This window comes from Lissotriton vulgaris, chromosome 10 (assembly GCF_964263255.1).
Source record: "Lissotriton vulgaris chromosome 10, aLisVul1.2, whole genome shotgun sequence".
NCBI lineage: Eukaryota > Metazoa > Chordata > Amphibia > Caudata > Salamandridae > Lissotriton > Lissotriton vulgaris.
Window position 1 is genome coordinate 425,004,900 of NC_141698.1, and position 25,038 is coordinate 425,029,937.

General features: G+C 47.5%; 1 protein-coding gene across 2 annotated transcripts in view; it reads right to left on the reverse strand.

Moving 5' to 3' along the window:
- ABCA3 (ATP binding cassette subfamily A member 3) overlaps positions 1-25,038 on the reverse strand; it is a 642,985-nt gene that overhangs the window by 266,225 nt on the left and 351,722 nt on the right. For both annotated transcript variants that reach the window (XM_086941282.1, XM_086941283.1), the window contains exon 9: positions 5,489-5,662. In XM_086941282.1, coding sequence (XP_086797408.1) covers positions 5,489-5,662 — 174 coding nt within the window. The remainder of the gene's footprint in view (positions 1-5,488; positions 5,663-25,038) is intronic.

The following is a 25,038-nucleotide window of genomic DNA, read 5'->3' on the forward strand; positions in this document are numbered from 1 at the left end:
ACCTACTGGCCAGGTATTTTTAGATACATCACATAGTCCACTCCACAATTACATATGCACCACTCATAGTCTTTGAAAGTGCTCCTACGTAACTCGCAAGTCGTAGCACGCCCCAGCCCGTAGAGGACTGGGATGGCCCCAATGATGAAGCATGTCACCATGGGGCAACCCTGGTGAGTGAGGGGACACCTAAAAAAGGAGCAATTTCTCCTTTTTTACCTAGTATGAATTTTCCATGACCAACTCCATTGAGTGTTGAGTATGGTTCATAGTAACTAGCAAGGCTCTCAGGAATCTGGTAACAGAGACCATTTGTTGACTATCATCTTATATCCCCATCGATCCATAGCCCGAAATGCGGATCCTACCAGATGTGTCTCTTGCAGAAAAACCACTGCTGGGCCACACCATTTCAGATATTGCAATATCAGGCCTCTCTTCACCTTGTCCCCCAGCTCTCTGACATTCCAGGTAAGTAGAGTGAAGGTTGACGGTGGAGCCTGGAGCTCCTGTGAAGCAGTGTCTGCCATTAGCAAAGGTGAGGGGTGTCAAACATCTTGGATTACATCTGTCCCGTAAGAGTAAGGTAGCATGCCAAATTACTGTCCTGTCCAGCTTGAGTTCAACAAAACCAAAATTGAAAACCACATATGCAATAGAATCAACAGAAATAAGCTTATCAGTTGCCTTCCCAACCCAAGTCCCACCCCCCTCCCTGCCTTCCTGCTTAGCGAACCTACAACTGCCCGCCACCCCAACTCAGCAGAGTGCTTCTTCCCTCCCATAGCTGCAATACTTGTGTGTCGGGGGAAAGAGTCCTACGAGGCCACAGCCTTTCGGAGTCCCGCGGGCTCGCCCCAGTCCAAGACCACAAGTCAGCTTAAACAAAAAAAGTTCAAGTTGCCGCATCAGTCACAAAGAATTGCCCGCAACACTGCCGATGTCATTCCTCCTCAAGGGGCAGTTTGCGGTGGGTTTCCTGGCTACCAGAGTCCAGAACTTCTGGGATGTCTTCCCCCTCCTTGCGGCGGTGAGATCTCGGTCTTCGGCCCGCTCCGGGCACCGGGCGCCATCCCTCCAACCAGTCGTGAGCCACTTCTGGTGAGTCAAAGAACCAGGTCTGCCCTTCAGCCACTACCCGTAGCCTAGCCGGGAAGAGCATGGAATACTGCAACTCCTTAGCCCGGAGTGATTTCTTAACTTTGAAGAAGCTGCGGCGTCTCCTCGAAACAGCCGCCGTGTAATCCGGGAAGAAGGATATGACCGAGTTCAATATCCGGATAGGAGGGGAAATTCTCGCCGCCTGCAAAATCGCATTTCTATCCCTAAAATTAAAAAGACAGGCCAGGACCGGTCTCGGTGGTGCCCCCGGCTTTGGCCGTCCTCCAGGTACTCTATAAGCACATTCGACCGAAAATAAATGCGAAAGTTCCTTAGGCTGTAGCCTGGTTTTTATCAGTTCCTCCACATACAGATCCATTGCCTGGGCCTCTCCGTCTCCGGAATACCTATAATCCTCACATTGTTGTGCCGAGCGCGTCCTTCTTGATCGTCCAGCATTTCGGCCAGCATCTTGTTCTCCGTTTCCAGGCGGGCCATTGATGTTTGGAGTTCTGACCTGTCCTGAACCAAGGATTTTGTCACTACCTCCACTTCTTTTACTCTATCCGCCATTTTGTGGAGGTTCGCCCTAAGCAGGGTGACGTCCGTGGAGATTGTTCCAACAGTCGCCTGTACATTCGCTAGGGCCTACATGATGTCATCAAAAGTGACCTTCTTCCCTCCATCGCCCTCCTGCGTTTTGCCATGAGGTGGCATCGTGTGTGACCCTTTTTCGTAGACGTATTTGTCCAACTTAGCATGTACAGCCTGGTTTCTGGGTCTGGGCCCTCTGCCCGCCATGTTAGCGAGGTTGTTGGGCGCGACGCAGACGCGAAGGAAGGTGTCTCACAGATGAAATTGTGATTATCCAAGTGTTGCATTCAATGCCAGGAGGTCTGCAATGGCAAGAGTCACAGAGCAGTGGGGGTAGGGAGGGGGGGGCGAGGGGGGTCTATGGGTGGAGACCAGTCAGATGTCAGAGTGATTACAATGTTTGCAGCCGACGCCGCATCAAGAAACCCGCAGGCCGCCACACTCCAGGCCAGCAGACTGTCCCGCCTTCCCGGAGGAAAAGTGTATCCGGCAACTTCTACCAAATGCAATAGGCGCACCCCCGCAGTGCGGCGTCCTCACCAGTCCAACCCGGGGCCCATCAGAACCCAGGGCCACCTCCCAGGGCCCGTACAGCAGCGAGGAAGCAGACGCTGTAGATCCCACTCCGGCAACTTCTACCAAATGCAATAGGCGCACCCCCGCAGTGCGGCGTCCTCACCAGTCCAACCCGGGGCCCATCAGAACCCGGGGCCCATCAGAACCCAGGGCCGCCTCCCAGGGCCCGTACAGCAGCGAGGAAGCAGACGCTGTAGATCCCACCCGTGGAACCGGTGCGTCACAGGATATAGGGTCAGTGCAGTCCAGCGTCGCAAGAATACGTTCCGGAGGGGTCGTTCCGCAGCTGCTCACAGCATGGGGGGGGGGGGGAGGGTCAGCGAGAGCACCGGAGACTCTGAGGAGCTGCCGTCACCCACCCGGATCTAGCTGTCCTGGCGTCGACAGATGTGCACCGAAGCCGTAGTCTGGAACCGGTCAGGTCAGCGATCGCACAAGGGGTCCAATTCGCTGCCAGGACCGGGGCGGGCACAACAAGAGGGAGCGACGAGGGTGGAATCGCCGTTTGTATGCCCCGAACGCATTGTGGTGTTGGGGTCCGCGCCTCCGGATGTCCTCCGCCGGCCGCCTCAATCACGCTGGCTCCTGGTCTTGAAGGTCCCGTTAGGCCGCGTGCAGTCGAGCCGCCATAAATACTGATAACGGTGGCAGATTTGAATCGGAGTGCTTCCGATATGTGCCGCTTGGGTTCCGATGCTGGGGGAGCCCTTCAATGGACTCCTATAACTCGGATTAATGAACGGATTTCAACACTGGGGCTGCAACGGCCTCTGAGCTCTGGGACTAAGCTGCCATTTCCCTCGGCCGGTAGCCACGCCCCCCGATTTATGTATAATTTGACATAGTGCGAAATGTTATTAATTTTAATGAATTTGTATTTTTATTGAAATAATTAAAACATGTGATTCTTACACAAAGAAAATATTTTTTGTAAAGTTTATTTTTTAGTTGCTGGTCCACATTGCATGTTTCATATTTTAGATTGCCTGGGATTGTTATTTTTCATTAAATATACTTATAATGTACATCATGGGACACTTTATCTCTTAAATCCAAAAAGCTTTAATAGCATGTAAATGTTGTGCGTGTGCGCCCTTGGAAGTTCAATCTCAGGCAGCAGGATAAATAAACAAAATTATGACAGCAGTGTGAAGGGCATTCACTTTTTAGTAGGAGCACATAACCTCTGCCCAATCAAAACATGTACTCCTGGCTCCAAACGTGGGTGGAGCCAAACCCCCTTTCTAGTGATGCTCAGATAATTGTCTGGTGTCAGCTGTGCGGTCAAGCCAGGCTATAACAAAAGAAACAGTGAAAGAAAAAAAGCAAGTCAAATAAAGGAGAAAACAAATAGAAAGTGAAGAGGATCTCACTTCATCTTAGTAGTTATAGGGAAACCGGTAAGGAAGAAAACAGACACACCTCATAAACTAAGCCTAATCCTGGAGTTATACTTTCTCAAAACCAGATTATGCAGCAGACGTAGGCTCTTGTTTCCATGGTCATTTATAATGTTATCTCTCAATCCCACCTATCTTCTTCAGCACCCGGAGATCTTTTTTGATAGTCACGGCAGGAGCCGTCTACTCCTTTGAACAAGACCAACATTATTTTTCGCAGGGCATCCTATGGTTTGTTGTGTCAGTTCTTGGGATATTGGCGAGGTTAATAATTTGATTCTCCTTAACTACACCCTTAATATTTAACTAACTTTCACTAATGGCATTTATGTTTCCCTCCATAAGGTTTTCTTACTGTATTACTCCAGCTGTCCATATTGAAAACTAGACAGCTGATCATCACCAGACTCTCCTGTGCTTGGCCATTGCACTGGGACTTGGATTTGACAGAAACAAATAGTGATTGCTGGAAGGTAAATTTGGATGCCATAAGGTAAGACTGTGCTTCTAGCTGTGCCTTGTTGCTGACCCTTCGCACCTTGGAGCTGGGTAGACAGTAATTAATTCATAAGTATTTTGTTTACTTGTCAGAGACTGCATGAATATTTTCTGGGTCGAACAGTTTACTCAGTGGAGTCCAGGTGGAGGTGATTATAATGGTTTATGTTTCTAAGAAAGAGTTTACAACAGCTAATAGTGGAGCCTTTTATTTACTCTCTTCGGGAATGCAGACTGGTGATTAATTTGGTGCATTTAAGGGCAGCGTTTCATTGTAGGTCTCATGCGCGTGCCTCACCACGGATAAGCTGGATTATTAAACGTCCTTGTCTTAATTGGGAGATGGAGTAATAATCTATGTTATAATGGTCAAATGTGGGATGTGCGGAATGTGCGGAATGTGTAGAATCCTAAGAATTCCAGGGATCCAGAACACCGGGGGTGCTTTCTTAGATTTTTCCATGCTTAATTCTCCCTTTGCCTTTAATCCAGGAGGCTCTGGATTCAAATGTCAGCTTTTAAGCAAAGATGCATGCCGATCAAGGGAACATCTTTCACTCACAATGGCACCCTCACTCCTCTTCTCTACAATGGTTATTCCCCATTGCTAATGTTGTAGGGTTGTTCGCTCTAGGGCACACTCCTTCAGTGCTCACTAGGTTTCATGGACATGGTGTTAATTTCGACACTGGCTCACCCAAGTTTAATGTGCAGCTTCACTTTAGTGATGAGAATACAAGACAGACGACATACCTATTGTAAGAGGTTATGTGCAAAATTGTCTGGTGAAATGGATGGGGTTTCCAGGATGGTTGAGACTGTTTGCACCCCAACAGAAGTCACTGGAGCATCTGAGGAAATCAAGGGTGGTTGATTAACCATCTGTGAAGGGCTAACATCTTACAGAGGAGTTGAGCTGAATAGGACCTCTTCAGGCAGGCAATGCCTTTATGAACCCCTTGTCACAGGCATGTTGTTTTCCAAGGCGCTAGCAGGCAACTTTAGCAGTGAAAGGAGCTGGAAAAGAACCTTCCCAGATTAGTGTTAACAGACAAAGGATTTGGTTAACTGTGTGTCTCAATAACCACCAGAAGAGGAGAAGGCTAGGAGTGAGATTCTAAAATGAGGCTGTTGGATTGAGGTGGATTAGTTGAATGATTGTATGACTACATAAGATGGTGACCAGTGACCAACCCACAGCAAGGACAGACCCATATCCCCCCACTCTTTTTCCTGGATTCAAACCTTACTCACATTCAGCATCCTCTGCCCCTCCACTCAGTAAACCCTCCAGCCCAAAAAATCATTGTCTCACTCACCTTTCCCCTCAAACATGCCGATGAGTTGAGCCCCCATTGCCATTGCCACATTGGAGATCAGGCAGGATGACAGCTTTTGGTTGTGAGACATCAAGTCATAACGCGGTGAAATGAAAAAATAGGGGATGTACGAGAGAAAGTAGAGGAAGCCTCCGGCAGCTGCTGCAACATTTGCTACAAAGAGAAAAAGACAATAACTATAATAAGCAGAAGTGAAATTAATCTGGCACAGATACTGTCAAGGGTCTACGAACCATATGCATATCTCTATCATGATGTAGAAAATCCACAACACTGAGCAGCTGCATTACAACTGGACTTCTATGGAAGAACAAGCAAAAGTGCAAGTGGGGTAAATCAACAAGCTATTTCCCTTCGTTAACACCACATCTGGTAGAGACTAACTAGCCACAGATTCCTTACCTTGGAATTATCCCCAGGCGTCTGATTAGATATGTAAAAAAACTATTGTGAGCAGTACCCTTACACGCAAGTAGGTGGCATCATTCAGCTCCATGTGGTGTCGTCATCGCTAGAAGTGGCATCTCTGTGAGCGCCACCCCAGCGTGCTGATGTCTGTTTCTTTTTACGACTTTCCATGCTAGAAGAGCGGAGCCACAAAGAAGTCTCACCACTGGTGTGGATAACTAGGGCCCTGAAAAGGGGAACAGCCCTGTCCCTAGAAATCCGTTGGCAGAGCAGGGAGAATGGGTGGGTCGGTAAGTAATCTTCAGCAAGAAAGAGTCTCTACCAGATAAGGCACTACTGAAGGTAAGTAACTTGCTCACCTGGTAGATAATTCTTGACGCAGATTCATTACCTTAGAATAGATACCAGAGTAATACCGCCGGGAGGTGTGTCTGCTTAACTGTTGAACACTAAAATGCCCTGCAGGACCGAACGAGAAAAGTGCCCATCTTGATGGACCGATCTGTCCAGGCAGTAGTGTTTTATAAATGTGTGGAAAGAGGCCCACGTTGTTGCCTGGTAGATGTCATGGAACTGAACTCTGCAGGCCAACGCTGTAGTCGCAGCCTCAGCTCTGGTGGAATGAGCATGCGCACTTTTAGGGGTTGCTTCTTGGCCAATGCATAGTAGATCTTAATGCAGAGCACGACCCATCGGAAAACGGTTCACTTCTGCACCGCCTTCTTTGCTCATACATACCCCACGAAGAGTTGGTCGTCCACCGGGAACTCTTGTGCTGTCAAGGTACAACAACAAGGTTTTTTTTTAAGGCCGGACAGTGAAGTGGCTCCTCTTCCTTGGAGGTATGTGGAAGTAGGCAGGGTGATGAATTGGCCTACATTAGAGGGAGCAAGACATTTGGCAGAAAGGAAGCTCTAATGCATGGAACTAGCTTGTCTGGGAAGATTTTTAGTTATGGAAGCCTGGATCAAAAAGCCTGGAGGCTCACTGACCCTCCAGGAAGATGTTATTGCCACCAGGAAGGTCGTCTTGATGGTAAGGAGCCTGAGAGGAAAATTGTGCAATGGCTCAAAGAGAGCACACAAAAGGAAAGTTAGGACTAGATTAAGGTTTCACTGAGGCATGATGATTTGAAGAGGGCTGGCTAAAATGCCAACTGCAGAAAGGCTGAGATGGCAGAAAGATAGCCCTGTAATGTGCCCAAAGCAGCGTCCTACTAGGCAAGAGAAGGGATAGAGAGAAGGACTAGAGAGGGGGACACAAAGAGGCTCAACCGGTTTCTCTGCACACCATGCCACAAACCTGACACCAGCGGCAGGTGTATACAGTCATGGAGGAGGATAGTCTGGCTGCCAAGATAACATTGCAGACTTAGGGTGGAAGGTTAAAAATTGTCAACTGCCACCATTCAATATCCATGCGTGAAGGGAGAACGTTGACAGGTTTGGCTAGGGAACCCTGCCCTGCTGCTGCAGAAGAAGATCCTCCCGGAGAGGCTGCCTGATTGAAGGACAGATGGCCATGCTGAACAGCTGGGGATCCCAAACACTCTGAGTCCAGTCCAGAGTCAAAAGGAAGATTTGGGCCCGGTTGTTCCTGATCTTCTTGAGAACTCTGAGCAGGACTGGTATGGTTGGAAAGGCATACAGAAGGCATGAGTTCCACTTGAGACAAAAAACATCTCAGAGAAAGAACCACCTTAGAAATGTCATCGTGCAGAACTACAGACTTTGCATGTTATTGGAGATGGCAAAAAGATTTAACCAAGGCTTTCCCAAGTGCTGAAAGATCCCCTGCACCACCTCCAGATGGAGATGCCATTCGTGTCCCGCTAGGCATCTTAGGCTGAGTTAGTCCACCCTGACGATCAGAAAGCCTGGCAGGTGTTGAACTACCAGGGATATGCTCTGACATTCCAGTCATGTCTAGAGATGCAGGTCCTCTTTGTAAAGGTTCCAGGACCCTAACCCGTTTCTTGCAGCACCACATGGCGGTAGTGTTGTCCTTGAACACTGGTACTAACCTTCCCTTGGAGGGTAGAAAAGCTTTTAATGCCAGCTTGATAACATCGGAGCTTCAGAAGGTTGATGTGGAGAATGGATTTCACCAGAGGCCTCTGATCTTCACCTCTCCCAGATGGTCGATCCATCCCAGGAGTTACAGACCTGTTACCACTATCAAATCTAGTTGGGGAAGGGAGAGGGGGTGGCTGCTGACTCAATAGCAGTTCGTTACCCACTACGGCAGATCTTTTGCAGTTCCCTTTGAGATCTGGATCATGTGGGAGAGATTCCCCTGGTGGTGCTCTCGCTGGAACTTTAGGTCCCACTGCAGAGCCTGTATATGCCAGAGGGCATGTGTCACAAACAAGATGCATGAGTCCATAAGGCCCAACAACCTCAGCCAGTCCCCGTAATCCAGGATAGAGGCTGAAATATCGGTATCATAGCGTAATATCCTGGACTCACAGTTTGGGTGGATAGGCCTGAAACTGCACCCTGTCCAAAACAGATTCGATGAAATGGAGTGTCTGTGAAGGAGTAAGTTGTGATTTTGGCATGTTGATAGTGAACCCCAGTGAGTGCAGGAGGTCGGCCGTAGTCTGGAGGTGGGGGACAACATCCTGATGCAAGCCTATCTTCAACAGTCAGTTGTTGAGATAGGGGAAGACTGGTACCCCTGTTTTCTGCATATGAGCTGCAACCACATCCATAATCTTGGTGAACACCTGAAGGGTGCTGGTAGGGCCAAAAGGGAGCACGGCTAACTGAATGTGCTTGTGGCCTCCTAATGTAAACCGTAGGCAACGCATGTGAGCAGGGAGGAGGGGAATATGAAAGTATGAACCCTGTAGGTCAAAAGCTACAATCCAGTATCCCGGGTCCAGGCCAGACAGGACTTGAACGAGTGTGAGCATTTTGAACTTCTCCTTTTGGAGTAAGAAATAGAGAGGGCCAAGGTGTAGGATAGGATGAAAGCCTCCATCCTTCTTGACTACCAGAAATAACAACCACAACCTATTTCTGGGGTCTGCAACCTATCTTTGGCTCCCTTGGCCAAGAGAGCTGACACTTCTTGATGGAGCAAGGAAAGATGGTGCTAGGTCAGTCTGCCGCATGTAGGTGGCATGGGTTGATGGGAGGTCTCAAAGGGGAGGGTGTAGCCGCTAGTCTGATGTTGTTGACCTCCTTTGGGGCAGGTGATGGTGTATCCTGCCACCCACTGGGTGCTGAGGGAAAACTAAAGGGCTGCTTTGGAGGCTGCGGCTGCTGGGGGGGACGGACTGGCCCAAACTCTGGCTGGGTAGCTTGCTTGCCATGGAGGCTGGGAGGGTAAAGGCATGGCTGGAAGCCCTTTCTGTAGCCTAGAAAGGAACAAAAGGCAGACTGGCGTTGGCGAGGAGCCATGGAAAGGTCCAAGGCTCTGGTTGTAACCCTGCATCCTTGAAGAGCTCCAGTACGGAGTCCGCCTTGTCTCTGAAGAGACAGGAGCCATCAAAGGGCATGTCCATAAGGGACGCTTGGACATTGCCCAAAAAGCCAGTCTCAGCCAGGCGTGGTGCTGTAATGCCACTGACAAAGGCTAGCTTGAATCCAGTAGCAAAGTGAGAAAGGGACTCACGTCTGGGCATACCCTGCCAACTTAGGGCAAACTAAGTAAACACAAGGAGATGATGGATGCAGCGCCACTGGATTCAAGCTAGCCTGGCTGATGAGGGGTGTTACCCCGAAACCGGTCCCAGGACGCTTGCTTCCAGTCCAAGCAAGACCTGGCTTGGCACTTCGGGATGGACTGTTCCCATGAGGCACAGGTTCAAGACTGATTTGCATATAGCTGGGTCTGAACTGGGGTGGTGAAGTGAGCTAAAGAACGATGATGAAGTCAACTCAGATCTGTGACTGGAGGTGAGTTTCTAAAAAGTATAGGCTAGTCCAGATTGCTGTAAATGTAACAGATAACAGATGATGTTTTGCACAGAAGCATCAAGAGGATGGATATTGTTAATGTTGCAATAAATAACAAACCGTTTCCATTTTGCTGCATAATAATATGCCCTAGTAGTAGGTTTTCTAGCCTCTTTTATGATATTCATACAGTCTGGTGGTAATTGTAAATAACCAAACTCCATGACTTCAAAAGCCAAATCGAAAATGGTTGAATTCTTTGGGATTTGGATGTCTGATTTATTCATGGCTCTGAGTGAGGAGACTGGAGTTGAGATGCAGCTTTTGGTGTGAAACTACTGACAGCTCCAGCAAGGTTGACGTGCCCATATGGGCGCTATGAGAATTAGTTTGAGGGATGTTTGTCTGAGCTTCCGAACTACCAACGAAATGAGTGGGAGTGACAGAAAAGCATAGGGAAATATCCCTGGCCAGTTGATCCATAGGCATTGCCTTTGGAGAACGGGTGTGGGAACCAGGAGGCGAAGCTTAGGCATTTTGCATTTTAAGCTGTGGCAAACAGGTCTATGTGAGGAAATCCCCATACCTGAAAGTAGGGGAGGAGGATTTGGGGATGAGGCCCCCACTCGTGGATTTGCTATCTCTGTCTAATGAGAAGGCCTGCAATCTGATTGTTTACTCCTGGAAGATGTTCTGCCAGGAGATAAATCGTGTGGTGTATAGCCCATTTCCAAATGGCTGTGGTCAGCATGACAATTGGAGAAAGTGTGTCCCCCCCTTGTTTCTGTATATAACACATAGCTTTCATGTTGTCTATGCGGACTAAGACAGCTTTGCCTAGGAGGAGAATTTGAAAAGCTCTGAGTGCTAGAAACACTGCTTGTAGCTGTAGGTGATTTATATGGAGACTCTTGTACTTTAGACTCCACAAGCCTTAGATTGTGTGATTGTGGAGGTGAGCACCCCAACCTGTGAGCAAGGCGTCTGCTGTTAGCATGGTGTGTAGAACAGGGTCGATGAAAGGCCGCCCTTTGGATACATTTTGTGGATTCCACTATTGCAGAGTGAGGAGTACGGCCATGTACCAACACTAGATAGGTCAACTGACCCTGTGACGGGTTCCACTGACTTGCTAAGCATTCTTGAAGGGAACACATGTGAAGTCTTGCTTGGGGAACAATTACGATGCAAGACGCCATAATTCCTAACAGTATTTAACAACAAGGGGTGGTGATGGACAGAGTTTCTGAATTAAGCAGAATACTCTCACCCAGTCAAGAGATCAGGGCTAGACCCAACACCGTTTTTTAGCTCACTGCACCATCCCAGCTCAGAACCTGGCTATATGCAAATTAGTCTGTTCATGTCCCAGTGCATGATGGGAACAGGGCAAACCAAACTACCAAGCCAATTCTTACACTGGGAAGGAAACAAACTTCCGGGGACCGTTTTCTGGCATTTCAGCCGTCGTCGGCCCGGCTTGCTTGAATCCTGATGGTGCAATGAGCAAGGGACTCACATCTGAGTATACCCTTCCACGCTTATGGTGGACAAAATATTTAACAACAAGGGGTGGTGATGGACAGAGTTTCTGAATTAAGCAGAATACTCTCACCCAGTCAAGAGATCAGGGCTAGATCCCATGATGCACTGGGCCAGGGACAGACTGATTTGCATATAGCCAGGTTCTGAGCTGGGATGGTGCAGTGAGCTAAATAACGGTGATGGATCAAGCCCTGATCTTTGGACTGGGTAAGAGTGGTCTGCTTAATTCAGACACTCTGTTCATCACCACCCCCTTTTCTGAATCGTTTTTGGCCACTATAGGTGTGGCAGGGTATACTCCGACATGAGTCCCTTGCTCACTGCACCATCAGGATTCAAGCAAGCCGGGCCGACGACGGCTGAAATGCCAGAAACCGGTCCCCGGAAGCTTGTCTCCTTTCTGGTGAAGAACTGGTTTGGTAGTTTAGTCTGCCCTGTTCCCATGATGCACTGGGCCAGGGACAGACTGATTTGCATATAGCCAGATTCTGAGCTGGGATGGTGCAGTGAGCTAAATAACGGTGATGGATCAAGCCCTGATCTTTGGACTGGGTAAGAGTGGTCTGCTTAATTCAGACACTCTGTTCATCACCACCCCCTTTTCTGAATCATCATTCCTAACAGTTGCATGAATACTCTTGCTGGTAATGATTGGTTGGGCTGACACTGAGTGAGAAGGGACTGAATACTGAGGATTCTGGATGCATTGGGAGAGGCTAGAGCTCTGAGTTACTATGGTGGCTCCCAGATAGGTTTGTGTGTTGGAAGGCTGTAGCTGAGACTTAAACGCGGTCACTGTAAACTAGTTGGTGTAATAAGGGAATCGTAGCTTGAGTGTGTTGGAGATACTTTTGGTAAGTGCTGGCTTTGATGAGCCAGTCCCCCAAGTATGGGAAGACATGGATGTGATGTCTTCTGAGATGATCTGCGACTACTGCCAGGCATTTGATAAATACCCTGGGAGCAGTGGGGACTCCAAACAGTAGTACGTTGAATTTATAATGATGACCCGTATCATGAATCTGAGATATTTGCGTTGAGCAGGGTGAATTGGAATGTGGAAATATGGGTCCTTTAAGTCTTGAGTAGACTTAAAGTCGCGCTGCTGTAGAAGTGGGAGCACTTGTTGAAATGTCACCATATGGAAATGCTCTGACAATATGTAGTGATTTAGATCTCTGAGGTCCAGAATAGGTTCAAGGAGCTTTCCTTTTTGGAAATGAGAAAATACAAGGGAGTACACGCCAGACCTTGATATTGTAATGGTACAGGCTCTATGGCGCCTTTTAGCAAAAGAGACTGGACTTCCTGTTTGAGCAGGTGTAAATGTTCGGGTGAGAGTGGGGTGGAATGTTTGGAGGATTGTTGGTAAGTTCCAGGCAATAACCATATTGGATACCCATTTGTCTGTGATTATGGATTGCCAAATGGGGAGGAATTGTAGAAGACGTACTCCCAAAAGGTGTTAAATGTTTAAGGGGAAGTGTATTTAAGTCACTGTTTGTTGAGGAAGGGGAATTACATGGTGTGGAACCTTACCCCCAACCTTTGCCGTGGTTATCTCTGTACCCTCCTCTAAAGAAGCCTCTTGAGAAGGATTGATTGTTGCCTTTGTAGGAGGCAGCAGTATTGTCTGAGGACTTGGTCTTGGATCCCCCACAATAGAAGGAGCCACGTAAGGAGCCAAGATTAAGAGACTGTAGTGCACCCATTGACTTAGCCACTTCCGTATCTTTCTTCATTTTCTCTAATGACTTATCCACTTCGGGTCCGAGGAGATGCTCTTTGTGAAACAGAATATTTAAAATAGATTGTTGGACTTCAGGTTTAAAACCAGAAATCCTCAACCAGGCGTGCCTCCTCAGTAGCACACTTATTTTGATCACTCTAGCTGCGGTGTTAGCAGCATCTAAAGCACATTTAATAAGGAATTCGAGATGAGCTTTCCTTCTTGCACTAGATCTTGAGCTTTATCTTTTGCTTATCTGGGAGACATTGAAGCAATTTCTCCATTTCGTCCCAGTGCTCTATCATGCCTGGCTAGTAGGGCCTGGGTGTTGGCAATGAATCAATGATTCGCTGCTTGGGCGGCTACTCTTTTACCAGAGGCATCTAACAATTTTTGCTCTTTGTCTGGAGGGGGGGGGGGGGGGGGCATCCCCGCAGTCTGTGAATTGGCTAGTTTAAGGGCATTAGAGATGACCAAAGAGTCTAGTGGTAACTGTCCTTTAATAAAAGCTGGATCAGACGGAGCAGGTTTATATTTTTTGTCTATTTGGAGGGCGAGGATACAAGCAAGAACTGGGTCTTTGAACGTATTATTGGCATGTCTCATTATGTTTTTGAGCATAGGGAGAGTCTGACTAGACCGTTGTGTGTTACTGGACGTTTCAAATAAGAAATCGTCCTCTAGGGATTCCTTGTGTGATTGTACCCCATGGTGTTCTGCAGCTCTAGCCAGTTTTTCTAAATATCCTACATTGTTGTCAGGAGGGGAAGGCGTTGCAGGGTAAAGGTCTGGGTCATCGTCTCTGGGTGAATTAGTGTTCTAGTCTTTCCAAGGATCTACCGGTAAAATATTATCCCCACCACTTTCATCATCATCAGGTTGTGGTGGTGGAGAGTTAGTTGGTGTAATAAGTAAATGTTCTAATGGCGGGGAAGGTATTGTAGGGGAATGTGGTGGAAGAGGAGGAGAAGGGTTAGTACAGACATTCTTACTCTTCAAAGGAATGTAATACTGTGTGTCCTCTGACTCAGGTTTGCGCTTCTGAGGCAGTTTAGTAAGAAGATGTCCTGTATCCGGATTAATATAAAGTCCCTTTTGTTTTGGGTCCGATTTAGGTGGTGAGATGCCGAAAATTGGATCCTGCAGCTTCGAAGGAACATGTTCTGGCACTGAGGAATGCGGTCCTGGGGTGGAATGACTTTTCGGCACAGAATATTTCGGTTCCAAAGGAGTTATTGAATTTGGTGTCAAGGATTTCAGCTCTGAAGCAGTTTTCCGCTTCGAGCCTAATGGTTTCGGCTTGATACCCGACTTTGGGCGACACAATCCTGAGCCGGAAGGCTTAATGACGTGTTTCAGAGCCGAGCCAGAAGGAGGGGCATCAGAAACATCTTCTCCGTGCCTAACATGGCCCAAAGGCGGGGGGCCTTTTGCTTGGTTGGAGTAGGATTCTGTGGCAAGGGGTGTTTGGTACTCACAGGACATTGACCATGCGGTGTGCTGTCTTCCATCTCGGAGTCCGGTTCTGGAATGGAGACAAGTTCTTCCTGTTCTTCTTCTGCCCCTTTGTGCATCAAATTCTTCTTGCTTGGATCCTTCACCAAAGATGTCAGGGGTGTATTCGATGTTCCGGCTTTGCATTTAATGACGATGAGCCCGATGATTGCGGAGCTTTTTCTTAGACCGAAACGATCTGCATGCGTCGTAGTCCTGTATATCGTACTTCGGAGATAAGTAAAAGTTTCACACTTCGTTTGAGTCGGTACATGGATACTTCTCGTGACACCGAGGACAGAATTTGAATGGAGTCCGTTCCATCAACTGCGAGGTAAACAGATGTGGTTAGGCCCAACGGCCTTCCCAGAGTTTTCTTATCGAAATAGAGATTTTTCTCGACCAATACAATATGTGGAGAAGTGGAATTTGTGGTCGAAACAATACCGATGCGGGTAGAGTGTATTGCGCACAGAGGGAACCCGAAGAACAGTTTTGAACTGGAGCGCAACAATACACGTCCGGACCCGATGGAGGAAAAAAAACACTCTAAGAATGGATGTCAATGCCCATGCACACTATCACCGAAAGGAGGAGTCACCCTATCTCGTGACTGGAAAGACTTCTTCGAAAAAAAAACAATTTGCAAACATCAATGATTTGGCTTGGGTTAAGATATCCTTCCTGCGCATGGCACATACAGAAAGAGAGGCCAGAGAGTTGATGAAACCGACAGTTTGGGCTTATCAAATAGTAAAGACAACCCACTCCATGGAGCCCTGTTTAGAGGTAGTTACAAAGTCCCATCATCATTTACTCTTAGTGAGATTCAGACTCAACTATCTGCACTTTTTATTTGCCGAACCTCAGGGTTGGAGAAAGGTGGAGGATTTGGGAACCTGCACCTGTGATAATTTCTCCACTCAAGATATCTTGCACTTTGTTTTGTTTTGTGAGCATTATTTGCACATTCGTAAACATTTTATATTACCAGTTTTAAAGGACAAAGGCTTTCTGCAGGCTAGGCCTGCTTTAATATATTTGCAGATGCTGAATAATGTCTAGGAAATTTTTAATATTGCCAGTTTCTTGGTGGCGGCAGTTAGAGAAAGGAAAAAAAAGGAGGGATCACATGATCTGATATATTAAATCCTCACTCCTTCTTAAATTAAAATAAATTGCCTGTGAATCTGGTCGAGGGACATCACGTTCTGCAAATTCATTTTTTTATCAAACATTTTAATTATGTACAGTTTGTAACTTAGACCATGTATCATGTTTGTGTGATTTTGCTTGCTGATCATGTATTACTCTGTTTTATCAATGGATTTGTTAGCATGTTTTTATGGTTTTAATTAACCAAATAAAGTTATTATGACTAACTGACATCGGACCAAACACTAGATGGCAGGAGAAGGCAAAGCATGTCATCTACAGCCCACATGTCTTGAACCAAAAGTTGTCATCAAACTCTAAGGCACTCTCTGAACAGTCCAAGGAGGAATTAGAAATGTCAGTTTACTGTGGTGTGGACTATTGAAACCTGGTTAGAAACACTGCAGAAACTGCACTAATATCTTAGAGACTGAAGCTTTGGGATTAAAACAAAATGGTAAATGGGTTGGGCTTACATTTCAACTGAGTGCTTCCCTCAGAGTGCAACGTTATTACTTATTTAGATGTTTTTGAGCTCCTTTTAGATAAACCAGTGGACCTATTGTTCATCACAGAGACTTGGCTGGATGATACATCTGACCCGGTTGTCGCACTGCCACTCCTGCGGGATCTAAGATCTCCAGAGCAGACCACACAGAGGGTGGGGGGAGGGGGGGGGGGTGGCTATTATGTACAGGGACAAGTGGTATCTCCACAGGGGAGATACTAACTCATGGGGTGACTGCGAAGTCTTGGATTTTAGTATTCGGTTTTCTGCTTACTTTACGTTGGGAGGCTCTCTGATTTATAGACCCTCCAGCTCTGCCGGGGCCTTTCTTCAATCATGGGGTGATGCAGTGACCTCTCTGGCACTTCGCTTCTCCCATTACATGGTTCTGGGGGACTTGAACATTCATCTCAACCAGACTGACTCCAAAGACTCACTTGCTTTATTCGACATCCTACAGCTTGCTCAACTCTCTCAATGGGTTAGCCTCCCTACACACTAAGGGGGTCATATTCTCGACCCTATCTGTTCCAACTTTTCCATCATGGTCAAAGATCCCCTCCCAGTCCCATGGTCTGATCCCCGTCTTACCTACTTCTCCTCGGAGGTGGCCTTGGCTATCCCATCAAGCCATTACTATTGCAAACGAGCTTTAAAAAATGTGAGCCTCCCAATCTCTCCGCGGCCTTGGTGGTGTGTAGATCCACTCTCCCTCAGGATCTTGATGGGAGTCTTGCGGAGTTCTCACATTGGGTATCCAATACCATGGATATGCTAGCCATGCCCACTTCTTCTAGGTTCTCCAGGGATTCTCCTTCCAAACCCTGGTTTACTCTCGATCGGCCTACTCTTAAGCATGAGTGCAAAAACCTTGAGCATGCTTGGCGCCTTAAAGAGTATTGTTCCTTGGCTAAGGGTAATCCCAGGCGTAGACCACAAATGTACTATGCTGTGATAACACAGGCTAAGAAGCAATATTATGCACAGCCACGGGCCTCCGGGATCTAAACACATGGGAAGCTAGTGCCCTTGGTATCGGTAGGCGCCGCAAGCACATGAAAGTCGAGATGCGCCTTTGCCTCCCTAGTACTCCTTCTGGCCAAGCGATGCATAACAATGCACTGGAAGGCACCTGCCGGTCCCCTTCTGGTAGCGTGGGTGGGTGCAGTCAAGAAATGGGGCGCAGCGGAGGAAGGCATATTGCGCGAGGAGGGGGCCAGAGGAATTCGCAAACACCCAATTTCCATGCCCTGAGCCATGCTACTTCACTCCTTTACGCATGAAATGGATGCAACAGCGGACACAGTGGGAGGTGGTTCCCCCAGGCCCTCTTCAGCCCCAGAGGGTGATCGGGGGGGAACTCAACGGTCTCAAGTACCTGCTGGGCCTGTCCGAATAGAAGTCATGGACTCACCGCCACATCCCCGCATAGATGGCCCCTAGTGCTGCCCCCCCTCCCTCTTCCCCGGCCAGACTCGGCGCAAGTTGATTAAGATATCCCGCAATAGTGCAGCTCTCAGGCGTGCCCACATGTCTAAATCCAGCATATGACACAGTGCATCCCAGTTTATGTGTTTTACTATCCCAAGTTCATTTATGGTTTATATAAGGCAGAAGTTCCAAATCCCCCACGAGCTCGCGTATGGGGAGACATTACATCACACGCCCCTAACGTGGCCTGAAATGCAAAATCTGGGCAGGTACCGTGCATACGGACATAGACTAGTGAGGGACATTGTCACTTACTGAACTGAATGATACTGGCATAATCGTCTTCAACCCCTATGATGGGGGGTTGCGGTAAATGGTCCTCATGCAGAATGAATTTATTTGTCTAAATCATCGACCATGAAAGATATGCTGGATGTTATAAAGGATAAAATGCCAATAAAATTGTTTTACAAAAAAAAAGAAGAAATATTATGCAGCCCGCATTGAGCAGGAGCAAAATAATTCTTAGGAAATCTTCGCAATAGTTCAGAGCTTTACATCTCCCACAGCACATTCAAGCTCACTCCCTGCCACAGAGGACTGGTGCGATACTCTGTCCAATTTGTTTATGGATAAAATCTGCATGATTCAGGCGACTTTTATGCCGTGTTCTGGTCCTCTATCTGATCCTTTGCTTTTTGTTCTCACGCCCGCTATTCCTAGGCACTCTCTGCACGCTTTCTCTCCAGTGGATTTGCCTAGCACCCTCAGAATTCTGAAGTGTTTGAAATCAGGCTGGCCCGCTGATCCCTGCGCGGCCAGATTGCTGGCAGCAGTCGCGGAGACCATTAATCCAGACGTGAATAACATCATGAACTCCTTAATTCTTTTTTTTTTTTTTAAATTTTTGAAAACCTTTATTGTGCACAAAGACAGTACAAATACGGGCCTACAACCATCCGGCCGGCCACGATCTCACATGTAGCACCAGTGCAAGCAATACAGCGCCAAGGTAATGCGGCATGGCAATGGTTACGGTGCGAGAACAGACTGGAAAGCGCCGCCATACCCAGGCACAGGAGCAATGTAGGTTAATTTTAAAATCTTTTTTGTGCGAATATTAAGTTCAGGTCATGCTACTCCGTACTTAAACAACGAAAAAAGGGAAAAGCAAGGTCCATGTAGGCGGGACTTGACAAGAGACATCAGTTTCTGGCAGAGCAATTCACAACATGCAAGTCCCGACCAGAGGATGGCCACAGAATAGTCAGTCCACAAGAAGCTGCCTCAACAACCCACCTTCATTTGCGCCGCCACCCATCCCCCAGCATACCTAACACGGGCCTAAGAAAGAAGGGAAAAATCATAGAAGAGCAAAGAAAGGCACCATAGAAAAAAAAAAACGAACTAATAATTAACCCCCCACCCTACACACATGCAGAGGCTATGGCCTACCCCCCCCTAGCAGAGTGTCTGTCGCCCCATAAACCCGAAATATAGTAAGAGAAGAGAAGAGAGGAAGAAGAGAAAGCAAAGGTGAAAGTAAAAATAAAGAATATAATCCAATGACATAGGGAGTAGGAACAGAAAACCCGTCCCTAAACGCCCCTAAGAGAAGATCCGGGAGGAGGGCCAGTTAAACATACGCGCAAACTCCGCCGGCCCAATAAGCATTCCCCGCCCCAATAGCAACATCAAATAGAGCAGCAGTAAGCAATCAATTGGGGAGAGAGTCAATGCATAATCAGCGATGAAACAAGCCAAATTCGAGGTCCACCCTACCTCCACCCACCCGCCCGGGTGCTAAACAAAGAAAGTCCCCTATCCCTGGCCAGACCTGGGACTCAGTCTCTCACCCCCTCCGCTCGCTAGTCCAGTGTAGTGCAGGAGAACAAAGGAAAATGGCCGCTTGGGGGAGGGGGAAGGTGCACAGCCGAAGGAAGAATGGCGTCCGGTCCCAGGAAAGGAATCTACCTCGGTCCCAGTCCTCTCTGGCATGGTCCAGCCGTTAAACTCACAAATCAAAGCAATCCGAATCCAAGGCGAGCATGCTGGTGATGAAACAGGAGGGCAAACCACTGGTAGCCAGATCCACGATCTCTCGATTAGCTGCACACAGTCAAGCATGGAGCAAGGGGGAAACACTGTTTCGGTGATTGTACTAATAAGTGGCAACAGACCACTACCAGCCCCAGCGATGGTTACAGTATCATCCACTGCGTCCCCTTGAGACAATGTTGCGGTGTCAGGCTGCAACAACTGCCGTCCGGAATTTTGTAAAAGACAATGCCCCTGCTCCAGGCTGGAAGCTTGGGCACAGGCATCGAGTCGTGCCCCCAGCGCGCTACAGCTGCTCCTCATCTCCAATTGCAACTCACCCAGGGCTGCCACAACGTCTGCAAGGGTGAATGCAGGCTTTAGAGACCCCATTTTCGCAGTCCCGTGGGGAGGAGTTGCTCCGATCCCTTTCGCGCCGGGGAGCTCGCTGCTTTGAAGGGAGGCTGTGTAGAGTGTCCTTCAGTGGCCAGCCGTCTGCTGCACCATCTTGGTTCCTGCCCAGCGCGGCAGTGCGGGGGGAGACAGGGGGAAGCAGCGGGACGCTATTAGGCGGCTATCGATCACCCACATGCTAGCAATGATCCGCCCTTCTCAATGGATCTCCCGAGGGCCAACAAGTGTGTGAGGAGGCACACAGATCCGGTTAGGGCTCGCCGTCGTAAGCCAGAGGGACTCGTGGAGCGGAGCAAAAGTATGGCGGCCAAGAACAAAGGACCCGCTGGCAAGGCGCCTCAGCCGTCTGTCACCATTCAGTCCAGGGAGTGTACAGCGGTCCCCGTCGGCAGGCAGTGCGCCGGTCGTGTTCCCAGAAGGAAGCGCCGTCAAGTCGCATCACCCCCGCTGCAGAGCAACTGCGGGAGGGGGCGCGAGGGCATCAGGGCGTTGTGGAACAAGCTGGGTCTCGGGCCAGGGCGCGTCTGTCCACAGCGTCGGAATCCGGGCGGGTGGAGAGGCCGGCGGAACACCGGCAGTAGCAGCTCCGTCACCCGCACCTTTTGGAACAAAAACTGGGTAGCCGGGCAAGCAGGATCGTGGTGCGGGATTCCGGGGCCGGCGGAGCCGAAGGCTGCACGTCCGTTCAGGTCGCCATCTTGGCTCCTCCCCTCCTTCCTTCTTGAGGCACGTGTGCCGGAGATCTGGAAGCAGGCTAAAATCCTACCTCTTCTTAAAAAAAGCCTGCCCTTGACTCCCAGATCCCAGAGAATTACCGCCCCATTTCCCTTTTGCCTAGCTTAGCCAAGGTTTGCGAAAAGGTGGTGACCAGACAACTTACTGAGTTTGTCGAGGGGTCGTACCTCTTCCATCCAGCCTAGCAAGGGTTTCAAACCTCCTACAGCACTAAGTTCGCATTGGTGGAGGTCTCCGAGGCCATTCGGGAGTGTCTGGATGCCAGCGAGAGAGCAGCTTTAGTGATGCTCGGGCTGTCGGCAGTGTTCAACACGGTTCCACACTCACTGCTGCTTGCCTGGCTCACTGAGATAGGTGTCTCGGGCTCTGATTGGGGCTGGCTCATGTCCTTCTTGGAAGGGCGGGTGCAACAGGTCTGGCCTGTCTTCTGTTTTCAAGTGGCTTGCTGCCGTCCAACTCAAATGCAACAAAGACAAGTTCTACCAACATCTAATGGGAAATCAGCTAAAACCCTGGGAGTGTGGTTTGAGGATAATCCATCCTTTTCTACCCAGGTTAAGAAGCTCACAGGCAACTGCTTTGGTCTCCTTAAAACTTTAAGGAGATTTCTTCCTCTTCTCTCTAGGCCTGCTAAAGAGACAGTCATTCGTGATCTGATTCTCTCTCGACTGGATTATGCCAATGCTCTGTATGTGGGCATCCCGGGATATTCACTGAATAAACTTCAGGTTATCGAAAATGCGCCCGCTAGGCTTCTCCTTGAAATTCCCATTAAGAGTAGTGTGCGATACCATCTTCAATCACTTCACTGGCTTCCTGTGGCTGACCGGGTTAAGTTTAAATCCCTTGTAATTGCCCACCGCGCCCTCCATGGTAATGGTCCCGTCAATCTGCAGAAGCGGTTTTCCTTTTATGTCCAGCAGAGACAATTGCGTTCATCAGCACTTCTTTTAGCACTAATGCCCCGCTTCATTCGTCACAGGCTGGGGAGGTGTTCCATTGCCGTAAAAGTCGCTCAGGCATTGAATGCCCTTCCTTTTGTGCTTCGCAATACCCAAGACCCTTTGGCCTTTAAGAAACATCTAAAAACCTATCTCTTTGCCTAGTGTTAGTTTGCTGACTCCTCCTGGCTCGCGCCGGGACACTCTTCGGAGTAGCTGAGCGCGTTATAAAATGATATAACATAACATAACTGAGGGAGTCAGCAGTTCAGGCTCTGATTCTCCAGATAGTTACTTATTTCTCCACAATGGTCTACCCAGAAATTGTGGCTATTTTTTAACTAACTAACTCTTAAGGTACATAAATATGATGGGTTGGTATCATATTTACCAGAATCGCCAGATCACTCATAATGACTGCCTAAAATGTACAATTGTAAACCTCAATAATGAACTGTTCAAGGAAATAACTTACAATTCTGAATACTGAGCAAGAGCATACCATTTATTCAAACAAATGTGCTAGCTAAGAAGGAAGAGAGCCTATGTGATGGCATCTCTGGTTTGTTGTAATACGTTATGATAGTCTTGCTAATAAACTAGTACACAGGCTACCTGTGAATAAACAAGTAGAAGGGCAGAGTTCCCTATCTGATATACTGTCATCAACATATACCCACCTAAAAAGATCTCCCCTTGCTTCTAACAAGCCTGATTTATTACAAAAACCAATGGGGACATACAATTTACAAAAGCACACATGATCTGCTATATGAATGTCAGGTGAGAGGTGCATGGGAGTCCCTGGGAGTGAAATAACCAAGCCTCAGACCTGTATTCAACCCACTCTGATGGCAGATGCAACTAAAAATCTGAATACTGACTTGTCCTGCTAGTCTTCAACTGAAATTTGTCAACAAAGGAAAGAAACCATACCCTGGTCATAAGGAGAACAGTTCAAATAAAACAATTGCCATCAAATCTTGGCATTTATGCCTTTCGCGACCCTCTTTTATCCAGATACATAATGTTGAGCAATCTCAAAACCTACAGCAATCCTTAACCCATTGTTGAGCTTTGTTTAACTGTTCTTAGGCCACATCTCATTAGGAAATATAAACTTGTGCTTTGCTTTATTTTAACATTATGCTCATGGGTTCCCTGGCAAATTAGATCTTGAGAAACTTTTCCTTACCTACAGGCATGGTTCTTTGATCACAGAAGACTTCCTAAGAAGCCACACCAAGGGTTAATTAGACAGAAAGAATAGAATTGGAGACAGGTTGCACGGAACTGCCCCATGCCTCTTTGCACCTTCCCATTCTTGGAAAGCACTCTGTCTCCTCAAATTATAGTTGTGGGGTTGTTGTTGTACACTATCTCACTCAGCGAGTAATAGTAGTACTCCATCTTGGGCCATACAGATCAGCATTTTCACTATTATGGACTAAGTGGAGTGCTTGGTAGTGGTAACTTGCAAGGAATCTACACACTCACAGCTGAAAGTCTGAGCAGCCCTCCTGGAAGTTGAGACAATCCTTCACTAATTGCTCTATTTCCGGCCCTTCTTCTTTGCCTGACATCCCACCAATGTAAAGGTTGTTCTGTCTTAATCTGCTCTGCTACATCCTTTGCTCCTTCCTTTATTGTACAGATTCTTGTTTCAGACTGGTGGAGAACGTGTTTGACTTCAGCTGCTTGTTATACATTATTTGAGGTTGTTGTGATGAGGGCTACAATTCAGCTCACTCATCCAATCTTGTTTAGGGCTTCAGGGCATGCATGTTTCAGTGACAGTCTTCCAAATACCAGCAGGGAACATACCAACATTTCTGGTGCCATCTGTATGAGCTTCGCCTGCTCTGAACTCCCACATGCTATTTTGGTCTCAGCGGACGTCTGTGCATAAACATATCGATTTTGGTTTTTATTGTTAAGACTTCCCACTCACATGCTGCTCCTTATGGTTGTGTAACTGCTGCAATACAAACTACTAGCTTTGTTCTGAGATGCAATTATCTGCATTCATTTGGTGCTAGGCTTCCCGTTCAGAAACAGTTCTCACTAGCAGTACTGAAGTTCAAGTGCCCACAGAGGTCCAAACTACTGTACTTGGAGTCTTAAGTAACAAGATCTATACCCTCTAGGTTTCCTTCATTTGACAACTTCAAATCAACTTCTGTACTTGGATAGCTCTTTACTCATTAACCACCCCAGATGGTGAGGAATTTGTTTTTTTGGGGAGTGCTGGCTCCATCCCATTTGCTTACAACCAGGGTTGGACTAGGGTCACGACTGGGCACAGGCATCCAAAAAAAAGTGGTCCTCATTTGAGGATCCCAACCTTTCACAATTGCTTGGGTATGATCATGGAGTTAGGTGTAGGCAAGCATTTGTAGTGATGAAAGTATTCCAAGGCTCATAGTGCCAGTACTTAAATTGGAAATTAAAATTCCAATAGAAAAAATATACGTTGGAAGCTCAGAATTCATACAAATACTAGGAACTCATGTTTTAAGTGATTTTTTTTATCTATAAGTGTGCTGTGGCTGTTCAGATGAATTCTCGCTGCGAAAGAGTAAATGGCACAGACCTAGACTGCATTTTAGACTGACCCTGGACTTTTAGATGGATTAGGTTAGTTACCCTGTAAGCATCTTTTTGTGGCATGTAGTGCTTTAGATTGATATGCTTTGCATACTCCTGCCATCTAGTGTTAGATCTGGATGTTTGAAAGTTTTTTTTCTTTGAAGAAGTCTTTTGAGTCAAGAGTGACTCCTCCTCTTGGTGATAATGTGCATGGGCATCGACTTCACTGTTGGATTGATTTACTGCAGGTGGGTGAGAATAGAGTTTACAGTTAATGCAGTAAAGAGGTGTCCATGCATAGCAAAAAAAGGTCAAGGACACAGCAACGGCCAAAGGTGTCTGGGGAGGAGGGTGGGAGCATGTGAATCTGCAGCGCTACATGCCATGAACAGATGTTTACAGAGTAAGTAACCTAATTCATTCAAGGCATGGGTAGCTGCAGATACCCATTCTTTGCATAGACTGTAAGGATTATGTCACTTACCCTGTAAGCATCTGTTTGTGGCATGTAGCGCTGTAGGTTCCCATGCTCTGCATATTCCTGCCATCTAGTGTTGGGTTTAGAGATGTACAAGTAGTTTTTTTTCCAAAGAATAGTTATAAGTCTCAAGGTAGAGTGACTCCTCCTCTCAGTGACA